The sequence below is a fragment of the Triturus cristatus genome, chromosome 11 (genome assembly GCF_964204655.1).
Source record: "Triturus cristatus chromosome 11, aTriCri1.1, whole genome shotgun sequence".
Classification (NCBI taxonomy): Eukaryota; Metazoa; Chordata; class Amphibia; order Caudata; family Salamandridae; genus Triturus; species Triturus cristatus.
This window is the reverse complement of record NC_140594.1, coordinates 577,382,706-577,410,701: the sequence shown is the minus strand read 5'-3', so window position 1 is coordinate 577,410,701 and position 27,996 is coordinate 577,382,706. Positions and strand designations below refer to the sequence as shown.

General features: G+C 46.0%; 1 protein-coding gene across 2 annotated transcripts in view; it reads left to right on the top strand.

The window, feature by feature from the left end:
• The window catches only part of POLR3D (RNA polymerase III subunit D), a 138,038-nt gene that overhangs the window by 15,724 nt on the left and 94,318 nt on the right, over positions 1 to 27,996 (top strand). For both annotated transcript variants that reach the window (XM_085633779.1, XM_085633780.1), the window contains exon 3: positions 2,700 to 2,875. In XM_085633779.1, the coding sequence (XP_085489905.1) occupies positions 2,711 to 2,875 (165 nt within the window). In that variant the 5' untranslated portion in view covers positions 2,700 to 2,710. The remainder of the gene's footprint in view (positions 1 to 2,699; positions 2,876 to 27,996) is intronic.

Below are 27,996 nucleotides of genomic sequence, written 5' to 3'. Positions count from 1 at the left end.
TTCAACACCCCGCAATTCCATGCCACAGAACACCACAACTAACAATTCCAATCCAACTCACATAATTCCACTACACACCACATACATTCATTCCACTCCATAACACATAGGCAAGAAACATTTACATTTACAACACCAATAGATCTAACTCTCTTTGTTTTATTTAAACACACAGATCTGTAGCTTACTCTTACCTGTTTGTTCGTTTTCATCACAAAAAAAGGCAAAGCTATTAACACAGTTCCACCGGACACAATTAAATTCCACACATTTCTAATCCACAGCACATAATTCAACACCAAATCACATAGAACAATTCAACACAATTACACAACACACCACATACATCCAATCCACACCATGCAATTTCACATTGTCACAAAAATCAACAGCACACCACATAATTAAACTCAACTACACACCACTCCACGATACAAAATACCATTCCATATAATCACACTCCATAACGCAAAATCTCACTCCTCATAATTGCACCTCACTCAATGGCATATAAATACCATCCACATAATTCCACTACAGACCATGCCACATAATTCTTCTACACAAATCCATGTCACACAATTACACAGCTAACTAATCCAATCCAACCCACATAATTCCACTACCCACCACATACATACACTCCATAACACGTTGGTAAAAGACATTGCCATTTACAATGTCAATACCTCTAACTCAAACAAATGCGAGACCTATTGCATTTCCAATGCTTGTTAATGTGTTTGTATTTGCACTTTTGGACTGTTGTAAATCAGTCTTCCTTAATCTTACAAATTTTATGATTGACAGGTTACAACTTTTCCAAAATTATGCCGCAAGAATTGCAGTCGGTTCATGACAGACTAACCATATATCTCTAGCTTCATTACATTGGTTATAAATGATCCAAAACAAAAGTCAAATATGCGCAAGCAGCTCATTTTTATGAGTACAAATTCAGGTTTGGCTTTCACAAACCTCAATTGGCACTCTTCATGTTTTTTTTTTCACCCATGCATTATATTACCCGATAATGGTGTAATATTGCACATGTGTGAATCCTACTCCGGGACAAGAAGTGGGTATTCCAAGAAAGGGAAACATTGGAAAGGTTGGTAACCGCCACAATTCACAAGTTTGTTTCTGACCTACCCCAACCCTGGAAGGGGCCTGAGATTTAGATCTGACAGGGGCAGGAGTTAATCCATTTCAAGATAGGAATGAGCTGGGGACACCTCCAAAACTACTGATGGTGTAGGAAAAGGGGTTTCTCCACTGGGAAAAATATTTTGTTTGTCTCGGGAAAAGAATGACATTGCATACATGCAACAGCATTTTCGCATGGCTTTTTAGACCCTGAGTAGCAAGGAGCTAACAGTGATTCACAGCTGTTTTCTGAGTGTAGCCCAGGAGACCAGCGACTGCCACAGGTGTCTAAGACTAATTTTACAAATCTGTCATCCTAAAATTGGTAAATCTGCATTTATGCGAGGTAGTAAACCTGTAGGTTCAAATGTCCAAATTTTTCGGTGTTAACTGTGTCCTTCGTATCAGTACAGCGTTTCATGTTATCTGTAGTTTTTTTTTTTTTAACATTCTTTTTATTGGCATTTATGATGATAAGCATACATACACCACATTCCGTGGAAATGAGTATATTACATGAGGAACAAATTAAATCATTTAGCAATGTAGAAAGCACATATGTGTCTTGTTCTGTGTAGATGCGGTCTGTACTGTAGCAGTTCCTTGCCCGTAAAGAAAACTGGGGAGGAGGGCCAAACTGGGAAGTGCCATGAAGTTCTGCATGATGGGTCATGTTATCTGTAGTTAATTCAATTTCTGCCACTTACCGGATAATTGATCATTGAATGTGAGAGGCACAATTATTTACCTTGGCAGGACGGACTTCATTTAATGATTATAATTTAATGGAGTTTTAACTGCACAATTAACACCTGTTACAGATTGTCCTAGTATAGTTAGATTAATATAGCACTTCATTCCTCTCAGGAAGGATCAAAGCACTTTAGCAGATGGGTAGCACATTGCATTGCTTGTTTGGAATGTTTTTGGTATTTGTTGCATGTTGCCTATGCATGTAGTTAATGGAGTAAGGGATAGAACACTTGAAATGTCTTTTATTGGTGTGTCTTGTTGGAAAGTTGTAGGTGGGGAGTATGCCCTACATGGGAAGTATTCTGGTGTCTTGTGATGAGGATCGAAATGCTCTTTTCATGTCACTGAGCCAAGTACCTGCACTTCTGCCTGGAGTCATATGAGATGTAATTGTACATGTCCTTTCCCTACTATACTTTCTTGAACTTTGTCTTAAACCATTTTGAGCACGAAGCTCTTCTTATATATCTGTTTGTTTAATGTTTCATGTGCTGCTTTTTGCCTTAAAGCCCTAGAATTTAGAAGAACCTTGGGGGTGAGAGGTAAAAAAGGGTGTGTGTGGGTGGGTTGACATATACCTGTGACTCGGAACAGCTCCTGCTCAGATCCTGAATATTCAGGGTCAATTGTTCTTCACTTGCCCATCGACTGAACAGTTGTATGTTATACAGTGTGTTGATGGCTGAACACATCACAGTGACTTCAAGCAGGCAGTGCTTTCATACATTGTATTCAGACAGCCTGGTCTCTCATCCCTCCCATTTTTGTGTCTCAGCATTATTTTGTGTCCTTGTTGGTAGGAGGAGAAACCATGGCAGATGGTAGTTCAGCCAACGAGGCAAGTGCCACTGGAGGCACTCGTCCATCTATCCCAGGAACACGAGGACCAATGGGACGCAGACCCTCAGCCCCGGTCACCCCTGGGCGACTGCCATCCATTCGATCCCGGGACCTCACCCTTGGAGGAGTCAAAAAGGTAAAGGCTAAAGTTCAGCTTGTGTGACATTTATCCTCCATGTGTAATTGATTGATGTTTTTTGTATAGGATCTGCCCCCACCTCTCCCAACCACTTTGAAGGTCCTTGACATCTGCGCTTGTTCCAGTTTCTATTGATTGCTTACATTAATCTGTTCTGACTACAGTCCATTTTCAAGTGCTTTTATAGATGTCTTTGTTTCATAAAATTGCAAAAAATGCACCATAATAAAAACTTGGTAATTAACTCACTTTATTTACCTATTCAAAAACACATTTTGCATTTTCGCATAGCAGCACTTAAGTGCAAGTACGGAACAAGTATTTGAGGGGTATTACAAGAAATGGACCATAAAATACGAAGTAGCTAGATGGACTGCATATCCTTGCTTTGCCAAGGAAGTGCCGCCATTATTCTTCGCGCACATTGAACCTTCCAATTGGTGAAGTGGTGGTGCATTGATAACTCTTCATGCATAGAGTGATTTCACCATCTTGGAACCGCAACCACTCCATTGCCTAAAACGAGAGATCAGTCTTTCCCATTTTTCTTATTTTCTGAATACTGAGTCAAGAAGTGATGCTAGGAGTGTCTCTAGCACAGTGCAGAGAGTGATGGAGCTTTCTGACAAGAGCTTTGTACCATTTCACCCTCAACTTTCCTATATCCTTTTTTGTTCTTGTCTTACACCCATTATCCGCAGCCATTGCCTTACTCTGCTCCTTTTACTAGGCATCTGTCCCTCTCTCCCTGTGTGCCGCCTGTGTTCAATTCTTATTCCTGTTTGACACCTTTCCTTATGGTCGACCATCTACATCTTCCTCTGGCCTTTAGCTATTTCTGCCCCAACACATATCCCACCCAGCCTCTTTCCATTTGTGACGCTCGACCCTTGGTCCCATCAACTTACCCATTGGCTGTTAGCGTTCGGCACAACAGTTAAGTCAAGTGCTGACTGTTAAATTATAAAGCCCCTTATCTAGACTCACTTCACTACTATTTTTGTTGCTCTTTCAAAATGTTAATTAATTTTGACTGCTCAGTTTCCACCAGGGTCCTCCTGCATGATAAAATGTTGTCCCCAAAGATCAATAACCTTTGTAATCCAAATTGATACAGGTCCCTTCGATAATATCCATGTTAGTTTCGGGAAAAAATATGTTTGATTCAAGCCAACCTACCATTTAATAATTTTTCATAATCACCAATGAATTCAGAAAATCTTGACTAATTTCTTCAGTTAAATGACAGTACAAACATCAGTGAATTCCAGAAAGGAATTCTTCCTTCATCAGGACATCGCTCAAATAAATATATACAGACTCCAGAATTATAAACAAAAAATACTCATTTTAACCACTACTGTGAAACCTATATAACTTAATTACAGCCTGTATCAATACTGCAGAACATCAGCTTTTTTTGCAGTGAAATATTGGCGGAAATCTGTCAAAGCAAACATGTAAATATTATTTCTTGATGGCATACCTTTATGTTTTGCTTTAACGGTTATAGCTCCCATCTGTTTTCCAAGAACAACTTCCCACCAATGTTCTCAACGAATGTTTGAGTCTTCCATTAAACGTTAACACGGGAAAACCCATTCTTATATACCTAGTTGTCATCTTGTATTTACAACTCTAACTCCAAGTCCTTATTACCAGCTGGATGTTACCTTGTATCACTTCATCTAGTTACATACAAACACTAACACAAGTAATTTGTGAAGGTAAATAACAACAAAAACAACCGCGTACAACTATTCGAACATTTGTAAAAAGGCATGAACAGTAAGAGTCTAGTGTTTGGATTTAGCAAGAGACTCTGATGGAAAGTAATGCCCATCAGAAAAGAACTTTCCTGGTGGAAAGACACCAACACCAAAATAACGAGGGCCCTTTCATGTGCTTAGGTTATCAATACTCACATAGGCCAATCTAAAATGGAAATAAAGTCAACACAGGATTTGGATTGGTGTTATCGTGTCTGTGGGAAAGGAGTTGGAATTAAAATATGAGTAGAGTGGAGGTGGTGGGAGTGGCGCTTTTGTCCTGTAACCCATGCCATTTTCAGTTTGATCTGTCCCCTGCTTATGTACTAAAATCTTTTCATTTAAGTTACTGCAAACTCCCAAAGTCAACCAACATCAACCCATCCTTAAGCACAGGCATTAGTTTCTAGAACAGTGTAAAAATCAGCCTCTGTTCTTGAAAGTGCTGTCTCTTGCTATCAGAGAGCTCCAATATCAATCCTACCTTTTGTAGCCGAGCATTTAGGGCTACATAACAGAATCAAGCCTACAATGAAGGCATGATCTCCTTCCAGTTAGTTTTATCAAAGTGGCACTTCTTGTCAGTCTTTAAATGGTAGCTGAGAGCAGCGGTGTAATCGCCTATTATTTCAAATCTGATCATGGCTTTTCACACCTTAACTAGGGGCTACATTCCAGTATCTTGGACATGCTCTTTATTTTGCTTAGATTGTTCATGAAAGAGAATCCAGCTGGTGGTCAAATCCATAGTGTGAGAAGTTGGCCTGGCATATGCTGTTCCTAGTTATAGGGACACCTTGCACCAGTCCAATTCGACTCCTATTGATGATAGGTTTAAGACAACCTTTAAAGAAAGCTATCCTAGTGGTAGCTGTGGAGAGCAGCCTTCAGGCTAAGTCTTGAAGGAGTGTTAAGCTTATTGTTTTACCATAATAACCCCTTGAATAACCAAATGAAAGAGTAGCCCACACAGGTATATATATAAAATATATGTATTTATTCTAGACAGAATCCCACAGTCACTTTATGTGGCTAGTGGCAAAGTTACAATTCAAACAAGCATTTCTAAACACAATAAATAGCACAGAAATCAATGGGCCCCAGGGGGGGACCAAACCATATACTAAAATAGTGGTATAAGAACCACGACAATTCTACAGGCAATGCCTAGGGCATTCAGGATCGCTGGCCCCTTAAGAATCCACCCACAGTTAAGAGGAAGGGGACCCACGGGAGACGTGTGCAGTGCGAGAAGTTGCTGTCGGGATCGCAATGTTAGCCTATGGAGAATGTCGCGGTTGAATAATTAAGGTTTAAGGACACTTCTAACAACAGTACAAAGTTAAGGCTTGAGACTTAAGGCTTTGGAGAGCCCACCACCACGGAAGTACCGAAGTACCACTGTTACCTGCCCCAGGGAAGCCGGGTGCATAGGTCGATTCTGGTGTCGGGTCGCGGGCTGATTTTCTATGGAAAAGGAGTCCAAACTGCTGCTAGCTGGAAGTGTCGCTGAAGTCGTGAAGATTGAAGTTGAAGAAAAGACAAAGATGAACCTGAAAGCAGAGGGGACAGAGTCTGGGTCACAGCACAGTGACCAGGGAGCTCACAGGAAGGAGCTTGTGGATGTCGGGTGCTTCAGGTGTGGAAGGTACAGCTGGGCTCTGCAGTCACGGGCTCCGGGAGGCTTCAAGGAAGGCCAGCTTCTGGAGGGCGACTGTCCCACGTCGGCTGAGGGTCGCTGCGGTGTTAGTGTCCCGATTGGATCCACTAAGCATTGGCAACCGCAACCCACGCAAGATGAACAAAGCAGCTGCTGGTGCAGACCCACGTGGTCTGAGGGTGCTCTCCTTTGCAGGGAGCGTAGAGCAGGCCTGGAGCAACCAGGGGAACTCTTAGAAAAGAAGATTGTCCTCCGTCAGGGCCCACCAGTCGAGAGACAAGGGACCGCGGAAGGCAGCAAAATGGAGTGCGTAAAAGGGCTCCCACGGGCCACCGGAGCGGGCCAGGGAGCTGAGGGTCGGCACAAATGCTGCTTGAAGGTTGGCTCAAGAATGGGCCAAAGCACAACTTCCCCACTGGTCGGGGTCGTGTGCTGGACAAGAGGTGGCCGGTGTCTCGGGGTATGCGGGGATCTCGACACCCACGTGGTCCAGGGTGCTCAGACTTGCTGGGCACGCTCACAGGACGCTGGGATGCACTGGAGACCCACCTCGAGGTTGCTGGAAGGCGTCGAAGGTCGTGAGAGCAACGAAGTTCCAACCGGGTATCTTGTAGTCTTTTAGGTGCCTGCCAAGCAGGGGGATAACTCCTTTATCCCAAGGGAGATTTCTTCAGTCAGCTGGGCAGCAGCTCGTCGAAGGTCAGTTCTGTGAAGTTCTGTACGAATCTAAGGCTCTAGGGCAAAGTTATTCCCATATATCCCCAAGATTAGGGGATGGTCCAAAAGAGAGCCTACCAATCAGAGTAGAGGCGGGAAAGGGTGGCTACACCCACTCCCCTTTGTGTGTTTCCCGCCTGGGCGAGGGGCAGGACGCCCCTGAACCGGTTCCAGGCGGTGTATGCAGAATTGGGGCTCTGCAGCTGCCTACGTGCAACTCTGAAAGGACATTTGGTGCACCCACCCTGTTCCAATCCACATATCCTGTCTGGGGAGGTGCTGGCACCTCCCTGCCACAGGAGCCCTATTGTCCAGATGGCGAGGCTGGGGTTTTCCCCAGCAACAGCCAGCCAGAATCGTGTAGGTGGCGAACAGTAGCCATTTTGTGGTACATGTGCACTTTTAAATTGGTTTCCAAATTCTACCGCTTTTCCCATATCACCCTCCTAGCAAGGGGGAATCGTGCCCCCATGCCCATGGCTGGACTGGGGGTAGGATTCCTTCATGTTTGACACCAAACACGATATGGTTCTGTGTAGCCACTCCAAAGTTACAGCGATGACGCACTAACTTATAATGCGGTTAAGAGTATATGGTATGGCTACACTACAAACAACCCAGTAACATTTTTACGAAGGTTGCAGGGAGGCCCTACTCACGTAGGGGTCCCCCCTCACACATACCTCAGCACCCAGCCCTGTAGGATTACCAGGGCCTGCCATAGGGGTGACCTATGAGAGTATATGTGTTGTAATGGTATGGGACATAGGGTACCTACATCCCTGTAAGGGGTGCTAGCACCACCTTACCCAGGCTACAGTAGTGGCCTGGTGGTGTCAGTTTGGGTGGCTGTCCCAGGGTGGCACAATAAGTGCTGCAGCCCTGGTAGGCCTACTGGGGGACCCATGCCCTGGGTACCTAGGGTACCATCTACCAGGGACTGGTAGGGCATGCCCAGCATCCAATTATGTTTGTACCTAGAGTACTCACAATAGTTTTAGGGAGAAAGCAGATAGGCTGGGGTCCTGGATAGCAGGATCCCAGCCAGACTAGTCAAAAACCACTTAAATACCAGGCAAAAAGTTGGGGGCAACCATTAGTCAGATTCCACTCTCCTACATAACCCCCCCCCCCCCCCCAAACGAAAGGAGATAAGGCTAACCTTGTCCAGATAAGCCTTTATTTCCTGAGTGGCCATATAAGGAAGAACCTGTACTAACATGGTTGCTCCCTGTGTCATGGTCCACTTGGGAAATCCTACCCCAAGGGGTTCTAGAGTTTCTCCAAAGTCTAGGGAAATTACCTGTATTGGTTTTTGGGTCAGAGGTGGGCTGGTGGGGTGTCTGAGTCTGGAAGTGAGACCCTACTTGGGTTGGTCTCAACCTCCTCAGATCACTGGCCACTATGGAAGCCTTTCTGCCCATGACGGTGTCATATCTGGCCCTAAGGGTCAACCTCTGGCTGCCTACAGCTGGGGGTTGGATCCCTTTGGCTGGAATAGTGGAGGGCACTGGAAGGTTTGGGGCAGCTAGGCCCCAGGTTTCCCTGTGCTCAACAACATCCATTTGAGGGGTGCCTATACCTAGGGGTAAGGGGGATCCCTCAGTTTGTAGAGGAATATTCACCTGGCTGAAACTACTCTGCTGGGTGTCCTTAATCTGTTGATAAGGGGGTTCCTCTGGGCAGGGGCCCAATAAGGGTCCACTGACCTCCCTGACCTCTGCAGCCCTGGGCTGACTGAGGCAGGGTAGAGAGGGGCAGGATACCTGCTCCAGACTGGGTACCACCTTGGAAGGATCCCCTGCCATCAGAGAGGTGGGCAGGCCAAGCCTGTCCACTTCTGGGGCAGTTACTTCACAAGGGGCAAGGTCAGTTCCCTGAGAAACTGGACCTTTACCTGTAGTCTGGTGGGGGGAAGACTGTTCTTCCTCCCCTATGCTCTCTGTTTGTGTAGAGTGATCCATAGTTTCAGGCTTCACTCTTTCTATCTTCTCCTGGGGTGGAGGTGAGGCCCTCAGGGTCTCATCCACTCTCTCAGGAATTCCTACCATTTTCAAATGGGCCTTGTGGTCAACCTCAGCCCAGGCTGAGATTTCTAAATCATTCCCCAGTAGACAATCTACAGGCAAGTTTGGGGACACTGCCACTCTCTTGGGGCCAGTGACTCCTCCCCAGCTGAGATTTACCACTGCCATGGGATGATCTGTCCTGATTCCATCAATGTTGGTCACCTGATAGCTAAACCCAGGTAAAAGCTGATCTAGGGGCACTAGCCTCTTGGTCACCATGGTGACACTGGCCCCTGTGTCCTTATAGGCCACAGCCTTCTGACCATTGATTATTGGTTCTTGTCTGTACCTGCCCAGAATACTGGGGCTCATGGTAAAGTTGGCAAACCCCATGCCACCATCACAGACCATAGTTGCTAATGCAGGGGACCTGGCTAGGCCAGAGTCCACTGGTGTCCCCAAAGAGAACCCAACTAAGTTTTTGGGTGCACTCCCACCACCTGGGGGATTACTACTAGTAGTAACAGGAGGTGTTGGAGCTGGTTTTGGAGGAACATTTTCTTTATTGCCATTCTTAGGACAGCTGGAGTCAGTCTTCCAGTGGCCAGGTTTCTTACACACATGGCAATATGGTTTCTTGGTATTAGAGGAAGTATTTTGAGACCCACCCCCAGCACTGGTTTGTTGGGGCCCTTCCGAGGACTTTTCTTGTTTATCATCCCCACCTTTCTCTTTGGGCTTAGTGGAATCCTTCTTCTGGTCACCAACTTGGTTCTTAGGCCTGATCCTGGTTCTGACCCATTTGTCTGCCTTCTTTCCCAATTCTTGGGGAGAGGTCAGATCAGAGTCCACCAGGTGCTGGTGTAAAAGTTGGTTCTGACAATTATTAAGAATCTGCTCCCTCATAATGAGATTATACAATCCTTGATAATCATTAACTTTACTGCCATTTAACCAACCTTCCAGTGCCTTGGTTGCACAATCCACAAAGTCTACCCAATCTTGATTCTGTGCTTTCTGGGTGTCTCTGAACTTAAGTCTGTATTGATCAGTGGTTAAGCCAAACCCATCTATTAAAGCAGCTTTCAAGATATAATAATCATCAGCATCCTCTTCTCTTACAGAGAGGAGCTTGTCTCTCCCTTTATCTGAAAAGGAGAGCCACAGGATTGCTGCCCACTGCTCTACAGGGACCCTCTGTACTCTACAGGCCCTTTCAAGAGCAGATATCCATTTGTGGATATCATCCCCATTCTGATAGGGGGGCACAATCTTGTGGAGGTTCCTATTGTCAGGGACTCTCTCTCTAACTCTAGGGGTTTCATTACTGCCACCAGGGATCTCTAGACCCCACTTTCTTGAAGCTTTCTGAAGCTCCAGGGTTTCCCTGTCCAATGCTAACTGTTCTCTTTTAAGCTCAAGCTTAGCCTGCTCAAATTTGATCAGTCTGCATTTCCTCTCATGAGAGGTTTCTCTTCTCTGAGAAGAGGCAGAGGACCCTTTGGATCCCTTAGACTGGTTGGATCCCACTGAGGGGGATCTGTTCCTTCTTGGACCCACCACTCCCCTTTTAAGGGTGGAGGGAGTGCCTCTTGGGCCATCACCTCCATGCTGTGAGTGGTCTGTTTCTTCCAGGTCAGGATTTTCATCCTCTTCCTCTTCCTCTTCAGATTCCACTATGGGAGTGTCCTCTTCTGAGGGGTGCCCACCCACTCTGTCCGTCCCTCTGGATCCTATGGACTCCATAAAGTCTGCTATGAGCAGGATCTCCTTGAGACGTTTTGTGTTGGCACCTCTTTCTGTCTTCAGTCCCCTAAGGGTGCACATTTCCCTGAGCTCAGCAAAGGTGAAATTATCATACTTATCTACTGGGACCCTCTGGGGTCCTTCCATAGCCTTAGTGCCACTTGAAGACATGTTTAGTGTAGTGATGTATCTACCTACACTAAGTGTGGCCTACTGAACCCTCTCTTGAGTTGTAGTCAAGGTGTGCTAGACCCTCTACACACAACTCCAAGTTCAGTAGAACTTATTGTATTCTAGCTTGAATTTATATGTACCTTTGGTACCTTGTGGCTTTCACTTTAGAAATTCAATGTGTTATCTGGTAAAACAATGGCAAGCTTGAATCCAACCGCTGCACACCAATGTGAGAAGTTGGCCTGGCATATGCTGTTCCTAGTTATAGGGACACCTTGCACCAGTCCAATTCGACTCCTATTGATGATAGGTTTAAGACAACCTTTAAAGAAAGCTATCCTAGTGGTAGCTGTGGAGAGCAGCCTTCAGGCTAAGTCTTGAAGGAGTGTTAAGCTTATTGTTTTACCATAATAACCCCTTGAATAACCAAATGAAAGAGTAGCCCACACAGGTGTATATATATATAAAATATATGTATTTATTCTAGACAGAATCCCACAGTCACTTTATGTGGCTAGTGGCAAAGTTACAATTCAAACAAGCATTTCTAAACACAATAAATAGCACAGAAATCAATGGGCCCCAGGGGGGGACCAAACCATATACTAAAATAGTGGTATAAGAACCACGACAATTCTACAGGCAATGCCTAGGGCATTCAGGATCGCTGGCCCCTTAAGAATCCACCCACAGTTAAGAGGAAGGGGACCCACGGGAGGCGTGTGCAGTGCGAGAAGTTGCTGTCGGGATCGCAATGTTAGCCTATGGAGAATGTCGCGGTTGAATAATTAAGGTTTAAGGACACTTCTAACAACAGTACAAAGTTAAGGCTTGAGACTTAAGGCTTTGGAGAGCCCACCACCACGGAAGTACCGAAGTACCACTGTTACCTGCCCCAGGGAAGCCGGGTGCATAGGTCGATTCTGGTGTCGGGTCGCGGGCTGATTTTCTATGGAAAAGGAGTCCAAACTGCTGCTAGCTGGAAGTGTCGCTGAAGTCGTGAAGATTGAAGTTGAAGAAAAGACAAAGATGAACCTGAAAGCAGAGGGGACAGAGTCTGGGTCACAGCACAGTGACCAGGGAGCTCACAGGAAGGAGCTCGTGGATGTCGGGTGCTTCAGGTGTGGAAGGTACAGCTGGGCTCTGCAGTCACGGGCTCCGGGAGGCTTCAAGGAAGGCCAGCTTCTGGAGGGCGACTGTCCCACGTCGGCTGAGGGTCGCTGCGGTGTTAGTGTCCCGATTGGATCCACTAAGCATTGGCAACCGCAACCCACGCAAGATGAACAAAGCAGCTGCTGGTGCAGACCCATGTGGTCTGAGGGTGCTCTCCTTTGCAGGGAGCGTAGAGCAGGCCTGGAGCAACCAGGGGAACTCTTAGAAAAGAAGATTGTCCTCCGTCAGGGCCCACCAGTCGAGAGACAAGGGACCGCGGAAGGCAGCAAAATGGAGTGCGTAAAAGGGCTCCCACGGGCCACCGGAGCGGGCCAGGGAGCTGAGGGTCGGCACAAATGCTGCTTGAAGGTTGGCTCAAGAATGGGCCAAAGCACAACTTCCCCACTGGTCGGGGTCGTGTGCTGGACAAGAGGTGGCCGGTGTCTCGGGGTATGCGGGGATCTCGACACCCACGTGGTCCAGGGTGCTCAGACTTGCTGGGCACGCTCACAGGACGCTGGGATGCACTGGAGACCCACCTCGAGGTTGCTGGAAGGCGTCGAAGGTCGTGAGAGCAACGAAGTTCCAACCGGGTATCTTGTAGTCTTTTAGGTGCCTGCCAAGCAGGGGGATAACTCCTTTATCCCAAGGGAGATTTCTTCAGTCAGCTGGGCAGCAGCTCGTCGAAGGTCAGTTCTGTGAAGTTCTGTACGAATCTAAGGCTCTAGGGCAAAGTTATTCCCATATATCCCCAAGATTAGGGGATGGTCCAAAAGAGAGCCTACCAATCAGAGTAGAGGCGGGAAAGGGTGGCTACACCCACTCCCCTTTGTGTGTTTCCCGCCTGGGCGAGGGGCAGGACGCCCCTGAACCGGTTCCAGGCGGTGTATGCAGAATTGGGGCTCTGCAGCTGCCTACGTGCAACTCTGAAAGGACATTTGGTGCACCCACCCTGTTCCAATCCACATATCCTGTCTGGGGAGGTGCTGGCACCTCCCTGCCACAGGAGCCCTATTGTCCAGATGGCGAGGCTGGGGTTTTCCCCAGCAACAGCCAGCCAGAATCGTGTAGGTGGCGAACAGTAGCCATTTTGTGGTACATGTGCACTTTTAAATTGGTTTCCAAATTCTACCGCTTTTCCCATATCACCCTCCTAGCAAGGGGGAATCGTGCCCCCATGCCCATGGCTGGACTGGGGGTAGGATTCCTTCATGTTTGACACCAAACACGATATGGTTCTGTGTAGCCACTCCAAAGTTACAGCGATGACGCACTAACTTATAATGCGGTTAAGAGTATATGGTATGGCTACACTACAAACAACCCAGTAACATTTTTACGAAGGTTGCAGGGAGGCCCTACTCACGTAGGGGTCCCCCCTCACACATACCTCAGCACCCAGCCCTGTAGGATTACCAGGGCCTGCCATAGGGGTGACCTATGAGAGTATATGTGTTGTAATGGTATGGGACATAGGGAACCTACATCCCTGTAAGGGGTGCTAGCACCACCTTACCCAGGCTACAGTAGTGGCCTGGTGGTGTCAGTTTGGGTGGCTGTCCCAGGGTGGCACAATAAGTGCTGCAGCCCTGGTAGGCCTACTGGGGGACCCATGCCCTGGGTACCTAGGGTACCATCTACCAGGGACTGGTAGGGCATGCCCAGCATCCAATTATGTTTGTACCTAGAGTACTCACAATAGTTTTAGGGAGAAAGCAGATAGGCTGGGGTCCTGGATAGCAGGATCCCAGCCAGACTAGTCAAAAACCACTTAAATACCAGGCAAAAAGTTGGGGGCAACCATTAGTCAGATTCCACTCTCCTACACATAGGTTTATTGTGAAGTCTGCTGCAGCAATCACTGGTCTTGAGGTAGATGAAACTGTGAATAGTGGAGATTGACCAGACAGTTTAAATATGTTTGACACTTGGGTACAGGTGATGGAGTTAAAACTGAATTCTTTAAAACTCAGTCCGAAGGGTTGGCAAGTAAAATTAACACCTTTTGACTTATGTTTGCTTTTCTTAGATAGATACTTGTAACTATCTTATTACCTATGGAAGAAATGGAATTTCAGATCTGCTATTTTATGTGTGTTTTCTGTACAGTACACATGCAGCTTCATAGTCCTTTCAAACTAGGGAAAAATGATTGTAAGACAACTTGTGCGGTGTAGGAACCTAGTCTCCGGAAGAGTGTAGGCTTTGATTTAGTAAAGTCTGACACGTCCTGCTTTCTTTAGCTGATAATGGAATTATAGAAAGTTATCATGAAAATCGTGGTGGAGAAAATTACAGATGGACAAGCCCTATGTGTGTATCCGCTGACAAACCAAACAGAGGGAACTGGCAGAAGCTTATGGGAGGCCATTCCTAAGCATCTGCACAATGTGGACTGGACCCATATAAATCTAGCTAACCATGTAATTGAGTGTTATTTTCTACTTCAGGCTCCTTCATAGAAATTTACTTTTTCTAACTTTTACCCATCAAATGCCGCATTGAATTTAATAACGAAGCCCATATTTAGAGCTTTCGATGTAGCAGCTGAACCAATCCCAAGGTATTCACAACTCTGGCATGCCTCTGGTTAAAGATCAATGAAAGATTACACCTTACATCGCATCTTATTAATAGGAACGCCTTATTAAATGGATGCCATTGCAGTTTGAAGTCTTTAGTATTGCATTCACAGGTTTGAGACTAGTGCATCCGTTCAGGAAAGCCGGAGAGATTGCAGAAAACTCTTCAAAAGAAGATCAATTTTAAATCTGTCTGCCGCAAGCTACCTATGAATAAACACAATCTCTTTGGTCTGTAATACTGAAAATACATTGGGCGACAGCACCTAGAAAGATGAAATGCCTTAAATGATATTTTAGCAATAAAGGTCATTTCTCTAGCCCACACAAGTTTTCAGTGAGTGGATCATGCAATTGCAAGACTTGTTCCCTGACTGTAACTCCCTAAAGCAAAATAAAAAAATGTTTTAAGTAGTATTTGTATTAAAGTCATATTTTTCCAAACCATATACATTAAAGCACTTCACATCAGTTTCTGCACAAAGTCTTAACCTCTTCAGTGCCCCACCCTTTCCACGCCCTGTGCCGGTCGTTTCATTAGCGGGCGGGGTTCATGACGAGATAGTCTCGTCATGGGCACAGCGCAACCGCGCTCCATGACGAGACTATCTCGTCATGGGCACTGAAGGGGTTAAGTTTCCTTGGTGTGGCATGCCAGTTAATAAATACCTTTTAAGGGTCGTGGCCAAGATGGTAGATTGGTAGGACACATCCCGCTATCTCTCCCGTGGGCTTGCTTGTTAACCCTGGTTTCCATGGGCTAGTGGAGCCAACTCGGCTATTGGGGATGACAAGGATCAGGGGCTTAGGAGGGCTCCCACGCCATTGCAGCAGCCTAGAAAAAGACAGGTTGTGAGCCACAGAGAAAAGGCCTATGGGAGACCACAGTGCAGCCACAGCGGTGTGTTGGTCCCAGTAGCGTAGAAGACGAGCCCTGCTGCCTTGTCTGGAGAGAGGCTTTGTGGGTCGCGTGGCGGTAACATGCTCAGGAGGGGGTGGGGGAGAATGAAGGGGACCCTGCATTCAGCACTGGCAACCCGCCCCCCCCCTCCCACCGCCACCCTAGCAAAACCTTCTCCGGGGTGCGTCCTGGAACCTTGACCAATGATATCACTCATTGAAATCCCAGCCCTAGGGAAGAATAAGATGTTGGCGCTCCCTGAATATCAAAAATGGACCCCTGATTGGCGAGCAATCCCCGCAGCCACACTGTGCTGGCCAGGAAAGGAAACCCCTGGCAGACATATACATGCAACTGTGGGCCTGCTGCTGGAGATGGTGGAGCACCGTAGCATTTGCAAGTGGTGAACTACGACAAGGTCACAGAACAAAGAATTTACTATTTTTGAAAGGAAGGGGGGCCTTCATGCCTCCTAAAGAGGGTGCCCTCCCAAGTCGGCCTCCTGGCATACCTGGATACAGCCTGCGCAGGTGTCCTAGCCTCTACACCTGCCAATGCACTTAGTAAAACAGACAGAGTATATAGCCGTAGTGTCTTCAAAACTGAGCTCAGAAACGAGTAAGTGGAAGCCGTATCGACTGCTCAGAATAATGTAACCGATAGATGTGAAGCACTGGAGGAAAATCTCACACATTCGGTTGATACCTTTGAGGATCTCGAAAACCGATCGAGAAGGGAGAACCTTCAGCTCTGAGGACTTAGCTAAGAAGTCATCTACGCCAACCTGGAGGGTTTTGTTAGCCGCATGTTCTCGTCCCTGCTGGGCGACAATCACCCGGGAGTGCGGATTTATAGAGCCCACTGTGTGGGCCCAAAAAAGCAGTCCCAGCAGCAGAGACCTAGAGATGTCTTGATCAAGTTTCATTAATTCTCTGATAAAGAGAAACTCCTATGCCATGCCAGGAAAGCAGGGGAGGTCAGCTTTCAGAAGTACTCCTGCATAGTATATCAAGAGGTCTTCCAACTCTTGCTACAGCAATGAGCTGTGTTTCGCCCAGCTACACGGGAGGATGGTATTCTCTCCAGTGGACACATCTATTTGGCTTTTCCTTTGAACTCTTAGTCCAACGTCACACTCTCACGGATGTGAAGAAGGCGGTCACCTTGATGGAACTCCTTCTGGGCAGCCTAGCAGAACTCTCAACATCGTAAACTGCAGAACTAAGATTGTCCCACAACTTGGAACACACTGGGTGGCACCCACGTGGTTGCGGCAAGGTACTGGTCCGGGGGCCAGACAACACCAACTACTTGACTGATTAGAAACTCTCTGGTGTTTCGGGCCACTCAGGAGTCCGAGCCGGGGAGTTGTATTACCTACCCAGGAGATCAAGAACAGCACTGTCCTGGCCTGGCACGTGGGAGAGATACACTGAGCTTTTGCTTCTGACTTTGAAATGACTGCCCTATGTGGGTCCAATGGGGCATTTCTGGAGAACTGGCGTGACCCTGGAGGCCACCCCTCAATCCAGCACTTGACTTGGGGGACCGGGAAGAGCATCGAAACAGTGAAGAATCCCGTGGCCTATCATTCCTTGGGAACGACTAAACAGTGGGGTGTAGCTGTTTACATAGGGCAAAATTTACCCCCAGTGGACTTCAACATGGTCTGGGATCCCAATAAAGACGGCGAGGGAGGCAGGTGGGCACAAATGGGAGCCTTTCAGCAGAGATGGGACATATAGCCTTCTCTGATCATGCGCCTGTCCTGCTCGACCTGCAAGTGCCGCACAACAGGTGTCACCGGTACTCACGGCTAAACACCTCTCTACTGAGGGACCCCACTATTCAGCAGGAAATATGCAATTGTATTGACGAATACTTTTAGCTTAACGAATGAGGGGTTGTCTCTATGCCTGGAGTCTGGTACGCTTTCAAAGTGGTAATGATGGGTAGCTGAACACAACAGACTCCGCAAACTGGAGGTCGAACAGTTGGAGGCAGATATCCAGAAACTTGAGGCGGAGGGTCTCCAACTTCCCTCGTGTCATACCATCCCTGCTGTCACTACAGCCCTGGAAAAGCTATCGAAGTACTATATGAAAAGAGCTGAGCTTTCACTGCTTCACCTTAGAAAAGGCTTGTACGTCTGTGGTGACAAGGTGGGCACTGACCTAACACACACATTGCGGAGTGAAAAGGAGTATGTCAAGGAAATTCTTGATGGTACAGGGACCTGTCTCACTGCTGAAACTGGGAAGGTGGAAGGATTCCACTACTTCTGAGTCGCTTTATAGCAGTGCCCCAGCCCCCACTACAGATGGGGAGACACTCCTCGAGCAAGTCTGCTTGCCACTGCTTACTGAGATCCAGAAATACACTCTGGAGGACCCCATTACTCTGGAAGGTGTCTGCCAAGCCATCACATCTTTAAAACGTAACAAAACACTGGGACCGGGCAGTCTCACAGACCAGTTTTATAAAATATACTCACTCGAATGATTCCCAAACTCACAACCCTGTTTAACCTCTTTACAGAGTCTGGAGCGATCACACAGTCCATGGGGCAGACAGTGGTGACAGTTATACAAAACCTGGCAAAGATCTGTCGCGCCGTCATACCACCATATTGCCCTCCTCAACATAGATGCAAAGCTCTTTACAAAAATGTTGGCCACAGGCCTCAATGATGTGTTGCCTACTCTGGTACACTGAGACCAGAGCAGGTTTATTCAGGTTAAAGAAGCACATGATAACCTTAATTCGGCTATCCACCTAATAGAGAAAGCCTCCCTCACACAATTCCCTGCAATATTTCTGTCATTGGATGCCCGAGAAGGTCTTTGACAGCTTGGACTGGGCCTTCCTGCAACTAACTCTTTTGAAAATTGGTTATAGATACCAACTTTGTGAAGATGATCTTTGCAAAATATGCCAATCCTTCAACAAGGGCCATTCTGAACGGACACCATTCAACACCATTTACAAAGCAAGGCTCCCCCCCCCCCCCCCCCCCCCCACCACATATATTATTCACCATCTTTTATCGAGCCCCTGATACCTGATCCAGCAATCTCAGGATGTTTCGGGGATAAAGTTTGGCCTGCAAGAACTTAATAACCTTGCTCTATTCCGATGAGTCCCCCTGACTGTAGTTTCCCCAAAGAACTTGCTACAAACAGTAAAAGGGTTATTTCAGGCATTTGAAAAAGCCACTGGCTATAATAAATCAATATGGAGAAATTGTAGATACTCCACCTAACACTAGATTGGGACGAAGAGGCAGAATTGACTTAACAATTTCCCTTCCACTGGGCAAAATCCTCTGTTAAATACCTTGGAATACGCTTCTAGAAATCTGTAGGTCTTCTTTTCAACACCAACTACCACCTCTTTATGACACCTTTAATTACAGACTTGCGATCGTGGGGGAAATTGATGCTTTCCTGGCTGGGAAGGATGAATGCGGTCAAGATGAATATTCTCCCATGCCTACTGTACCTTTTTCAGGCCCTACCGATCTGGCTTGACCCAGCATACTTGAAGAATATCCAGCGCCACTTGAAGTCATTTATTTGGAAAGGCAAAGCCCCCAGACTCCCACAGACCTTGATGATACATCCCAAGACTCGAGGGGGGGTGGGCGGGGGCTTTCATACCGCATTACTATGCTGCAGCCTAAATGCGTACAGTGGTCCATGCTGGATTTGGAAAAGAACAGGCGGGGAATAGATCACGCAATAGTGCGTTAGTCTCTTTGGGACTTAGTGTGGTTGAATAGTCGCAGTATACCACCTAGTGCATACCTTGGCACCCCTGTTTCCACAACCCTCAGAACCTGGGACTCATGTTGAATCGAGTGGATAGGTGCAATACCCATCCCCCTGCACTCCTATTCATTACAACCCTGTCTTCACACCTGCTCTGTAGGTACGAGTCTTTCATAACTGGCGGGAGGGAGGCTGCCTGATTTCAAACACATCTGATACTGATATCCCTAAATCTTTCTCTCAGTGCAGAACTGCATTTGCAATCCCTAAGCCTGAAAGGCTCCAATATGCTCCGATCCTACATTGGGTAACACCCCCCCCCCCCCCCCCCCCCCCACCACGTCCACAAAGGAGCCACTAGAGCCAAAACAAATTGACTCATTTTTTCCCAAGCTCATGGGTACCATCTCTGCGTTATACAAACTCCTCATAGCTTAGGATAGACCACAGACCTGGAAATGCAATCAGGGATGGGAACACTCCTTAGGGATACTAATAACGTCAAAACAGTGGGATAGATTAAGCATGGGACATACACAGGTGTTCCACATCTACTTTAGGGAGAGATATCCTTTGCAAGGTCTGGTACGGCTGGCACTACACTGCCCACAGACTACACCATATGTACCACAACACTTCTCCTTGTTGAAGGGGCTGTGGTGGCCATGGTTACGTGCTTCATATCTGGTGGGCATGTCCAGTGATGCGCCAACTCTGGGAAGAGGTCTCCAAGTTCGTACAAATCATCTTGACGTACCTGCTCCCCTTTACACCTGAGGTTAAGCACCTAGGCCTCAAGTCCATCTCACTGAAAGAAATCAGGAATGGCACCTCAACCTCCGGTGCTTGGGAGCCACAAAACTAATGATCGCTATAACTGGAAGAAAGTGGCGTGCTCCACCATCCACGCAGTGATACCATAGACTGTGAACATTGTTGCCCATTGAACGTCTGACGAGCAGTATGAATGGCACCCATCTAATGTTCGTACTTAAATGAAAACCTCAGTAGTGGCCTGTCTAGTTTAACTCTTTGTCTGCGCTGTAGAGCCCTGGGCCATTTTCGCTTAGAATGCAGCGAGATCTCATGCCTTCGCTCGTTACACCCAGACCTTTGATGGGGTGTTGGTACCAGGAAGCCTGGGGACTGGCTGACTAGGCATGAAAAGTATTTTAGAAGTGGATCACTGTCAAAGAGGGATTATACTCTGCAAGTTGATGGTTCACAGAGTTTGAGGGGGGGGGGGGGGGGTTGAGGGTTGAAAGGAGGGATATAACATATATATTCACGATGGCATGCTTTCAGCTTGGTTATGGTGCACTCTGTAGAGGCAATTTGCCTGATGCCTATGTTAGACCTCACTCTGATGTACAGGAGGGATACCTTTACTGTCCTCTTGACACCCTATAAATGTTCATAAAAAGATTTAAACAAATAAATGCCTTTTAAAGAGTTCCCCTCCTAGTACACTTAACCATATCATGCTAGAATCCTCCCGTTGTTGTTTTTTTAAAAATCTGTTTTATTACACTTTTCAGTTTTGTCAATACATGTACAGTCATCACTACATTTTTGGAAATGCATTTGTTAAGGCACATCTGCTTTAAAGATTTATAGGTTTGCTGCAGGTTACATCAAAGACTTTATTCAAGCACGGTGCATATTATACATACATGGTATATCATGATGTCTTTTGCAAGTGTGGGCAAACCACTGATGATCAAATCATACTTATTGTTGCGCTACTTATGATGCATAAAGTCCTTTTACAGTTCAATCGAAGTACCAGTGTTATTTTGACTAGAAACGAGAAATCAAAGAGAAAATACGAACATTAATCCAGCCCGTAGCCACCCCACCCATCTCCATGTGTGGATCTTGCTTATTACACTTATGCCTATTGTCTGCACGGTCCCTCTCTACTATGGAGTATGAATATGTCTGTATGCACAACTAATGTATAGTTATTGTCAAAGTGTCGCGATCCACCCGGAACTGCGGCACGCACGTGGGGTTTCCATCTGCAGTGCTACTCCACAGGAGATTCCCCCCCACCTGTGTTCCTCTGCAGCTCCGCTAGGAGCGCATCCCAGTATGTTGCACTGGGAACCTGTCGTAAGCCTATGGTTTCCTCACGCCCGATAGTGATGCTCTCCGCTTTGGCCCATGCAAGTAGTGAGTGATGCCATGCATGCACGTGAGGGGGGTCTGGTGCTCTGCATCTTTTGGTAATCAGCCTCTTGGCTGCCACTATGTGCCGGAGTCCAGGAACCTAGAGGTTATTTTGGTGTTGGGAATTCTCTGAAATTTGTGTCGGACATACGTTGCCCATTCAAAAGGTATCACAGTTCGGTGCAGGTGTGTAGTATATTGGCCACCTCCCTCCAATATGTGCAAATATGAGTGTAGTTTCAGAGCATGTGTATCAGGTCAGCACCCAAGGCAGCGCATCTTTGGCATACAGCATCCTCACAGTTGAAGTACCGATTAATTTTGGCAGGCGTGAGTTATGTTCTGTGAATTATATAAAACTGAATTTGCCGGAACCGCTTATTTCTGGGGATGAGTGTTGGACTTTCTAGCGCCTGGGCCCACTCCGTATCTGAGAATTGGCGGTCTAGATCTTGTTCCCAGTTGCGCTGGAGCGAGTCCAGGTCTACCGCCTTGTATATCTTAAACGAAGCTGCGAACCACCGTGTGAGGTTTCTACCCTGTACCATGACATGTAAGTATTACATGGTGAGGTGTGATTGTGGCTCTGTGGTAATGTCACCCACTTGGCTGTGAGCGTGGCTGTCAGTGAGCGGTGTATCAGGAATTGTCCTGGTGGAAGCCCCTCTTCCTCTACCAAAGATGCATATGATATAAGCATCCCGTCACGTACAAATCCCCAAGAGTTTGAATGCCTGCCTCTTGCCATTCCCGGAGTGCAGTCGTTGTGAGTACTGTCTGACCTCTGGGGACCCCTCTAGGGGCTTTGCTGGTGCATTAAGCGCAATATCTCGGGTTATGTAAAGGCTCCTGCGAAAACATTTATATGCCAGGGCGAGCAATAGGGGCTCTGGAGGCCTCGGTGGAAGTGCCTGATGATTCCGTGCCAATGAGTAGGGCGGCTGCATGGTCGCTGTGTCCTCGCTGTGTCGGTCAGACAGCTATCGCGCTATTCACTGCAGGTGTGCAGCTAAATAGTAGTGCTTGAAGCACGGAGCTGCTAAACCTCCCTGTTCCCTGGGTAAGTACAACTTCCTTAGTGCAACTCTAGGCCTGGCACCCCCCCATAGGAAGTCTCTTACTAGCCTTTCCAGCATGGCAAACTACGAATCGGGAATATACACGGGCAAATTTGTGAAGTAGTATAAAAGCCTTGGGAGGGTTACCATTTTTGTGAGCGCCACTCTACCCGTTCCAGTAAGTGGAAGTGTGCTCCAAAACTGCATCTGAGATGTGATGGCTGTTAGTGCTCTGCCCAGGTTCCCGTCAAATAAATCTTTCAGCAGGCGATAGATTTGTATACCCAAGTAACGAAACGTGTCCTCTCTCCACTGTACCTTTCTGTCACTGATGACGAGGCCCGGGTCGTGATTCCCTCCACCAGATGAGTATATACAGGATTTATCAACATTTACCTTTAACCCCGAGAGCTCTGCAAAGTCTTGCAGAATTTGCGCCAACTGCCTGGGGACCCTCTCAATGTCTCTAATATAGATGAGATCATCTGCGTAGAGCGACACCTGATGTGTGCCATCTCCCAGAGGGACACTGTCTCCCAGTTAAGTGCTATTGTCTCTGCTAGTGGCTCTATTGCCAGCGCAAAAAGGGGGGGGGGAAACAGAGGGCACCCCTGTCTTGTCCCTCTCTGCACTGGAATTATGTCTGATATGTAGGCGCCCATTTTGACCCTGATGGTTGGTTCAGTATAAAGCAGACTGGTTAGCTGAAGGAAAGCAGAGCTTAAATTATATTTCTTGAGTGCCGCAAATAGATGGTCCCACTCTAAGGAATCAAAGGCTTTCTCAAGGTTCAATATTAAACAACTTGCCCTCGGCCATGCAGTCTGTCGCCACCCTGAAAATGTGCTAGAATGCTCCCATTGTTGGTGCAAAAACAGCCCTCCCTCCCCAATTTCCTCTATCAGTTTATTTTTCAATGGTCTGGAATGATCAAGAAAAGCTTTGTATATGATCACAGATGACATCTATCACGGTAGAATGCAGTCCATTATTGACTTTGCTAGGGTATACTGCACAGATTCCAAAGCCATTACATCACACTCTCATTGCTGTTAGCAAAGCGCAGAGTTGCATGTAGATGGGGCAGGGGCCGGGCCCCCAAATTTAAAGAATGGTTAGATGACTTAATATATTGTCAAGAGCAAATACGCTGAGATGCTACCCCGTAAATCAAGACTCCAAGACGTATGGGGCCCCCTTAAACAGTACCTCTTAACGCGCACTGCTGAGTCTGCGCTGAACACATCACCCGAGGAAGGAGAGGAAGGGGCAGATAAATCCACACAGCCTTCGCACAGGGTGCAAAGTTAAAAATATTGCTACTGAAAGAAGAAAATTATTGCAGGGGTCCTCCTCCAAGAGGTTGATGTATTTATAAAGATGTATAACTTGTCATGTTGGGATTGTCGACTGCTATGGGTGGTGGGTTGGTGTTGCCCCCCCACAGATGTACCAAGAAGTTCTTACAGATCACTGGAAACGTATTTCAAGAACGATCTGGTCCCGTCAAGCCAATCAACCAAAAGTGTTTTTAACTATCATATGGCCACTGCCAGGGAGGGGAATGCGGTTGAAATGTTTATACTGCCAAATGTTGCATGATATGATCAATGTTTTTTGATATATGCAATGTCTGTTACATATGTGGAAAATCTAATAAAAAAACAAGTAAAAAAAAAAAAAAGCGTGTTCAAAATGAGACCCCAGGAACCAAAAGCCATGGAAAATTCTTAAAACACCATTATGTGCCCCATTCTAAGCAAAATAATCTGTTGACTTAATGAGCAGGGCTGGATTTTCATGTATCAAAGTTCTCATGTGAACTAATGTTTTAAGGCTAGCACAGATCACCTTGCCTGTAAAAGGTGACAACCTTCCCTGGCTCTGAGGAAACAATAGGTCAGTCAGCTAGGCGGGACAACGCAAATGGTCGGATATTAAACTGTGTTGGCAATCAATCCCTTCTTTGTAAGTGAGTCTGTCTTCAGTTATTGCTTTTTTATTTTTTTTTTAATTTTTTTTACTCCACAGAGACTTTATTAATGACGACTCTTTTTGTGCCATTGCTGGTCTTGAAGATGACCTAGCCAACAACCATAAGGGAACCGATGAGAGATTTGTATTTCTCTAAAGCATATCAGTTACTGTGTATCAAGTGCAAAGTCACCGTCCTAAGACTGGGGCTAGCTCAAACTGAAGCAAAGGGGTTCTGTCTGAAAGAGAATTACAAGGGTCCTAGATGAAATTCATCGCACTGACTGACAGGAAATGAGTACTGTTGCCCTTTCTCAAAATTGATTTACTGAATTGGTGGTTATTTTACCATTGCTCTGGAGGGACATAAGATAAAATGTACATATTGTTATTCTGTGTTAATTGTTTTATAAATCCTCACGCGCCGTGCAAGTAGGCAGCCAAACCATGGCTTGCCATGGTAAGTGAAGGTATTTCTATACCTTGAAGGTGTTTAGGAATGCCAGTATTGACGTAAAAGTCGGGCAGAAGAACGTCATGAATGAACCCCTAAAGAATAGATGTTCATGCATAATAAATGAGTTCTTGGAGAAATCAATATCCAAGCAAGGGGAAGTTCTAAAGGCTTAAGAGTCTGGTTTTCCAAGAACTCGTTGTGACGTAGATAAACGGATGGAGGTGGCCATGCCTGTATTTGGTTAGCATGGATAATGCCTAAATAAGGGTTGGATTTCTATGCCTAAATATGGGCAATGCGAATTGTGCCTATATAAGGACATAAATCGGGAGCCCTATATACTGTATCTAAATCGACACACAACACCCACTCCACTTTTGTATGAACGACATTACTAAATCCTAAACATGCTAAACATATCTAAAATATAGCTACATATGGATGGCTAAGAATATGAATAAGAATACATCCTAAAATGCATAGAAACTGTTGCCATGCCTAAAAAATGCACTGGTGCTGTACATATTAAAGCAATGTTCCATTCTAAGCATATATTTACATTGAATGCTAAATGAAGGAACATACATATATAAACACATTATGAAAATGGCTCGTAAATACAGAAGAAAAAAGACCGAAACCATTTCATGTCAAGTTACATAAATCAATTGTTATTGGACAAGGTGACATATTGTCTTCTTGAAAGTGTATCAAAGAATTCTGTTCTCTATGAATAGTTCTACAATAAGCAGATGACTGTGCCATATAAAAAGAAAAATTCAAATTTGGAAAAAAAAAATAATCCTAGGAAAAAGTTCCAAGTTTAGTCTTTGTTTTGAAAAATGAAGGCCAAATTCAGAGTCTTCCCGGTACACTGTGTGCTGAATCAAGTAAGTGTATGAGGATGGAGAAAACATGAAATCTTCTAATCCTGTAGACAAAACGTCATCTACCGTAGTAGGTGAAAGTTGGATTACCTTGTTTAGAAGACTAACCGCACATAGATGAGAAGCATTGCCGTCAGCATTGGTTGCATCAGCAATTTTCGTATCGGATGTTACCTGCGTGCCTGTTGTTTCCTCTCGTACCTCAGCAGTAGCAATATGCGTCTGTGAGATCTCCATGAATGCCGTCATCAGGATTGGTAGCCGCTGGGGACAACACACAGCATGGGCCGTTACCAGGTCCAGCAGAGTATCGATATCCGTAGGCATGACTGATGGGAGTGTCAGACAGATGTCTAGCACGCATTCTTCACCACAAAGCAGGCAGCGTAGAACAGGTAAAATGCAATCTTGCCAGATTGGTCTAAATGACAGAAACCATGTGGTATTTAATTTTCGTAGACAAGGTAAACCAAAAATTTGAACAATGCACTCACGACTCCTCATCTCCAATAGAGCTCTCTCTGTGGTGCTTGGAGTGACATCTGTGATTTGGCTTGCCATATCGGAGCAGTAGGAGCAAAAATAGGATCCCTGCAACAAGTCCAAAAAGTAGTGGCAGTCCGCCAAACGCAGAGTGCACGAAGTTGGGAATTATTCTGAGGACTGCTTGAAAAGGTGCCAACAGTCCTGAACACACAGTCTTAAATACATGTACAATACCGCTCGTATCAGACATGTTTAAGATACGTTCTAATATTTCTGGGAAATGTATATGGTAGTTTGTATTTAAAAGGTCATGTATCTCGGCAGAAGTCCTTGCGACTTGTAGATCATAGGTTTCTTTGGCCGAGGTCAGTGCCACAGTTTGTTGTAAAAGAATGGCTTTCATTCTGCTTAGAGTATCAATTCGTATAGAAGAGATGTTCAGTGAAGGCCATAGAGGCGACTCCCTGACTGTCTGTATTTGTGGAAACCAGACTTGCATACAGCAAGTGACCCTGGATGTAACTGTAACTAGATATGGGATACCTGGCAAAATGCCACAGCAGCTGTGATCATTCAACATGAGGTAACTTCCATTCAAAAGTAGTCCAAAAATTGGATTAATCACTGCAGCTGGTGAGCCTTGCAGGTGACAGGATAAGTTTGTAGGGGAACCATCGCAGGCCCCGTGTAAATTAATACCCTGACAAAGGAGAGAACCGCTTAGTGCGTTTTCACAGTTTGTACCGCTAAGAAACACTTCACGCCCCCCACTCCAACATCGGTGTGTGTAAGGTAAATCCCAAGATGTCTTGATGTATTATTTACCCAACCTTTCATATTTACCTGCTGGTATATGTTTTAGGCAATACTGAAAATGGAATTTTAACAGGAAGAGTAATTTTACCATGTATGATCCACTCAGTAGCTGTTTTTTCTGCCACCGTGAATGGTAATTTCTCCAGTTTTTTAATGCTCAGCACCGTATAGTCTGCTCCCCTTTGTGCCAGTTTGATCTGTTTATCAGTGAGATTGAATTCTGAAAACAGTGACGTAGTGTTGATTAAACGCCAAGGCACATAGCCTGAATGCAAGTTTTGGAGCGTCCAGCCTAATAGCATTATAGAACGTAATTGAGACTGACCATGTTGCAACATGACCAAGTCTTGTTCCATGATGTCTATGGCAGAAGACACAATGCTGTCCAATGAATATATCCTGGACGACTGTCGTTAACCCATTGTCTACTACAGAGAGAGATTTCTCTAAAATAATACGATCAATTTCTCGTATTCGTTCTGCAGTCTCTGCTTGGGTAATCTTCCATATTTCATTATAAGCAGCGTAGATACCGGCATATAGGAAACGTTTTTGATGCGGTTTTCTTGGTCCTAGCATGAATTCCCTAAAATCTGCGCCTTCTTTAACCCCTTCGGTGCTCATGACGGAACGGTTCCGTCATGAGCCACGGTTGAGCTGTGCTCATGACGGAACCGTTCCGTCATGACCACGCCCGCGCAAGATTCCGTCAGCACAGCGGCGGAATCTGCGCAGCATGGAAGGGGTTAAGTAAAGATAAGTGTTGTTTTACATCCTGCAGTGTAGCT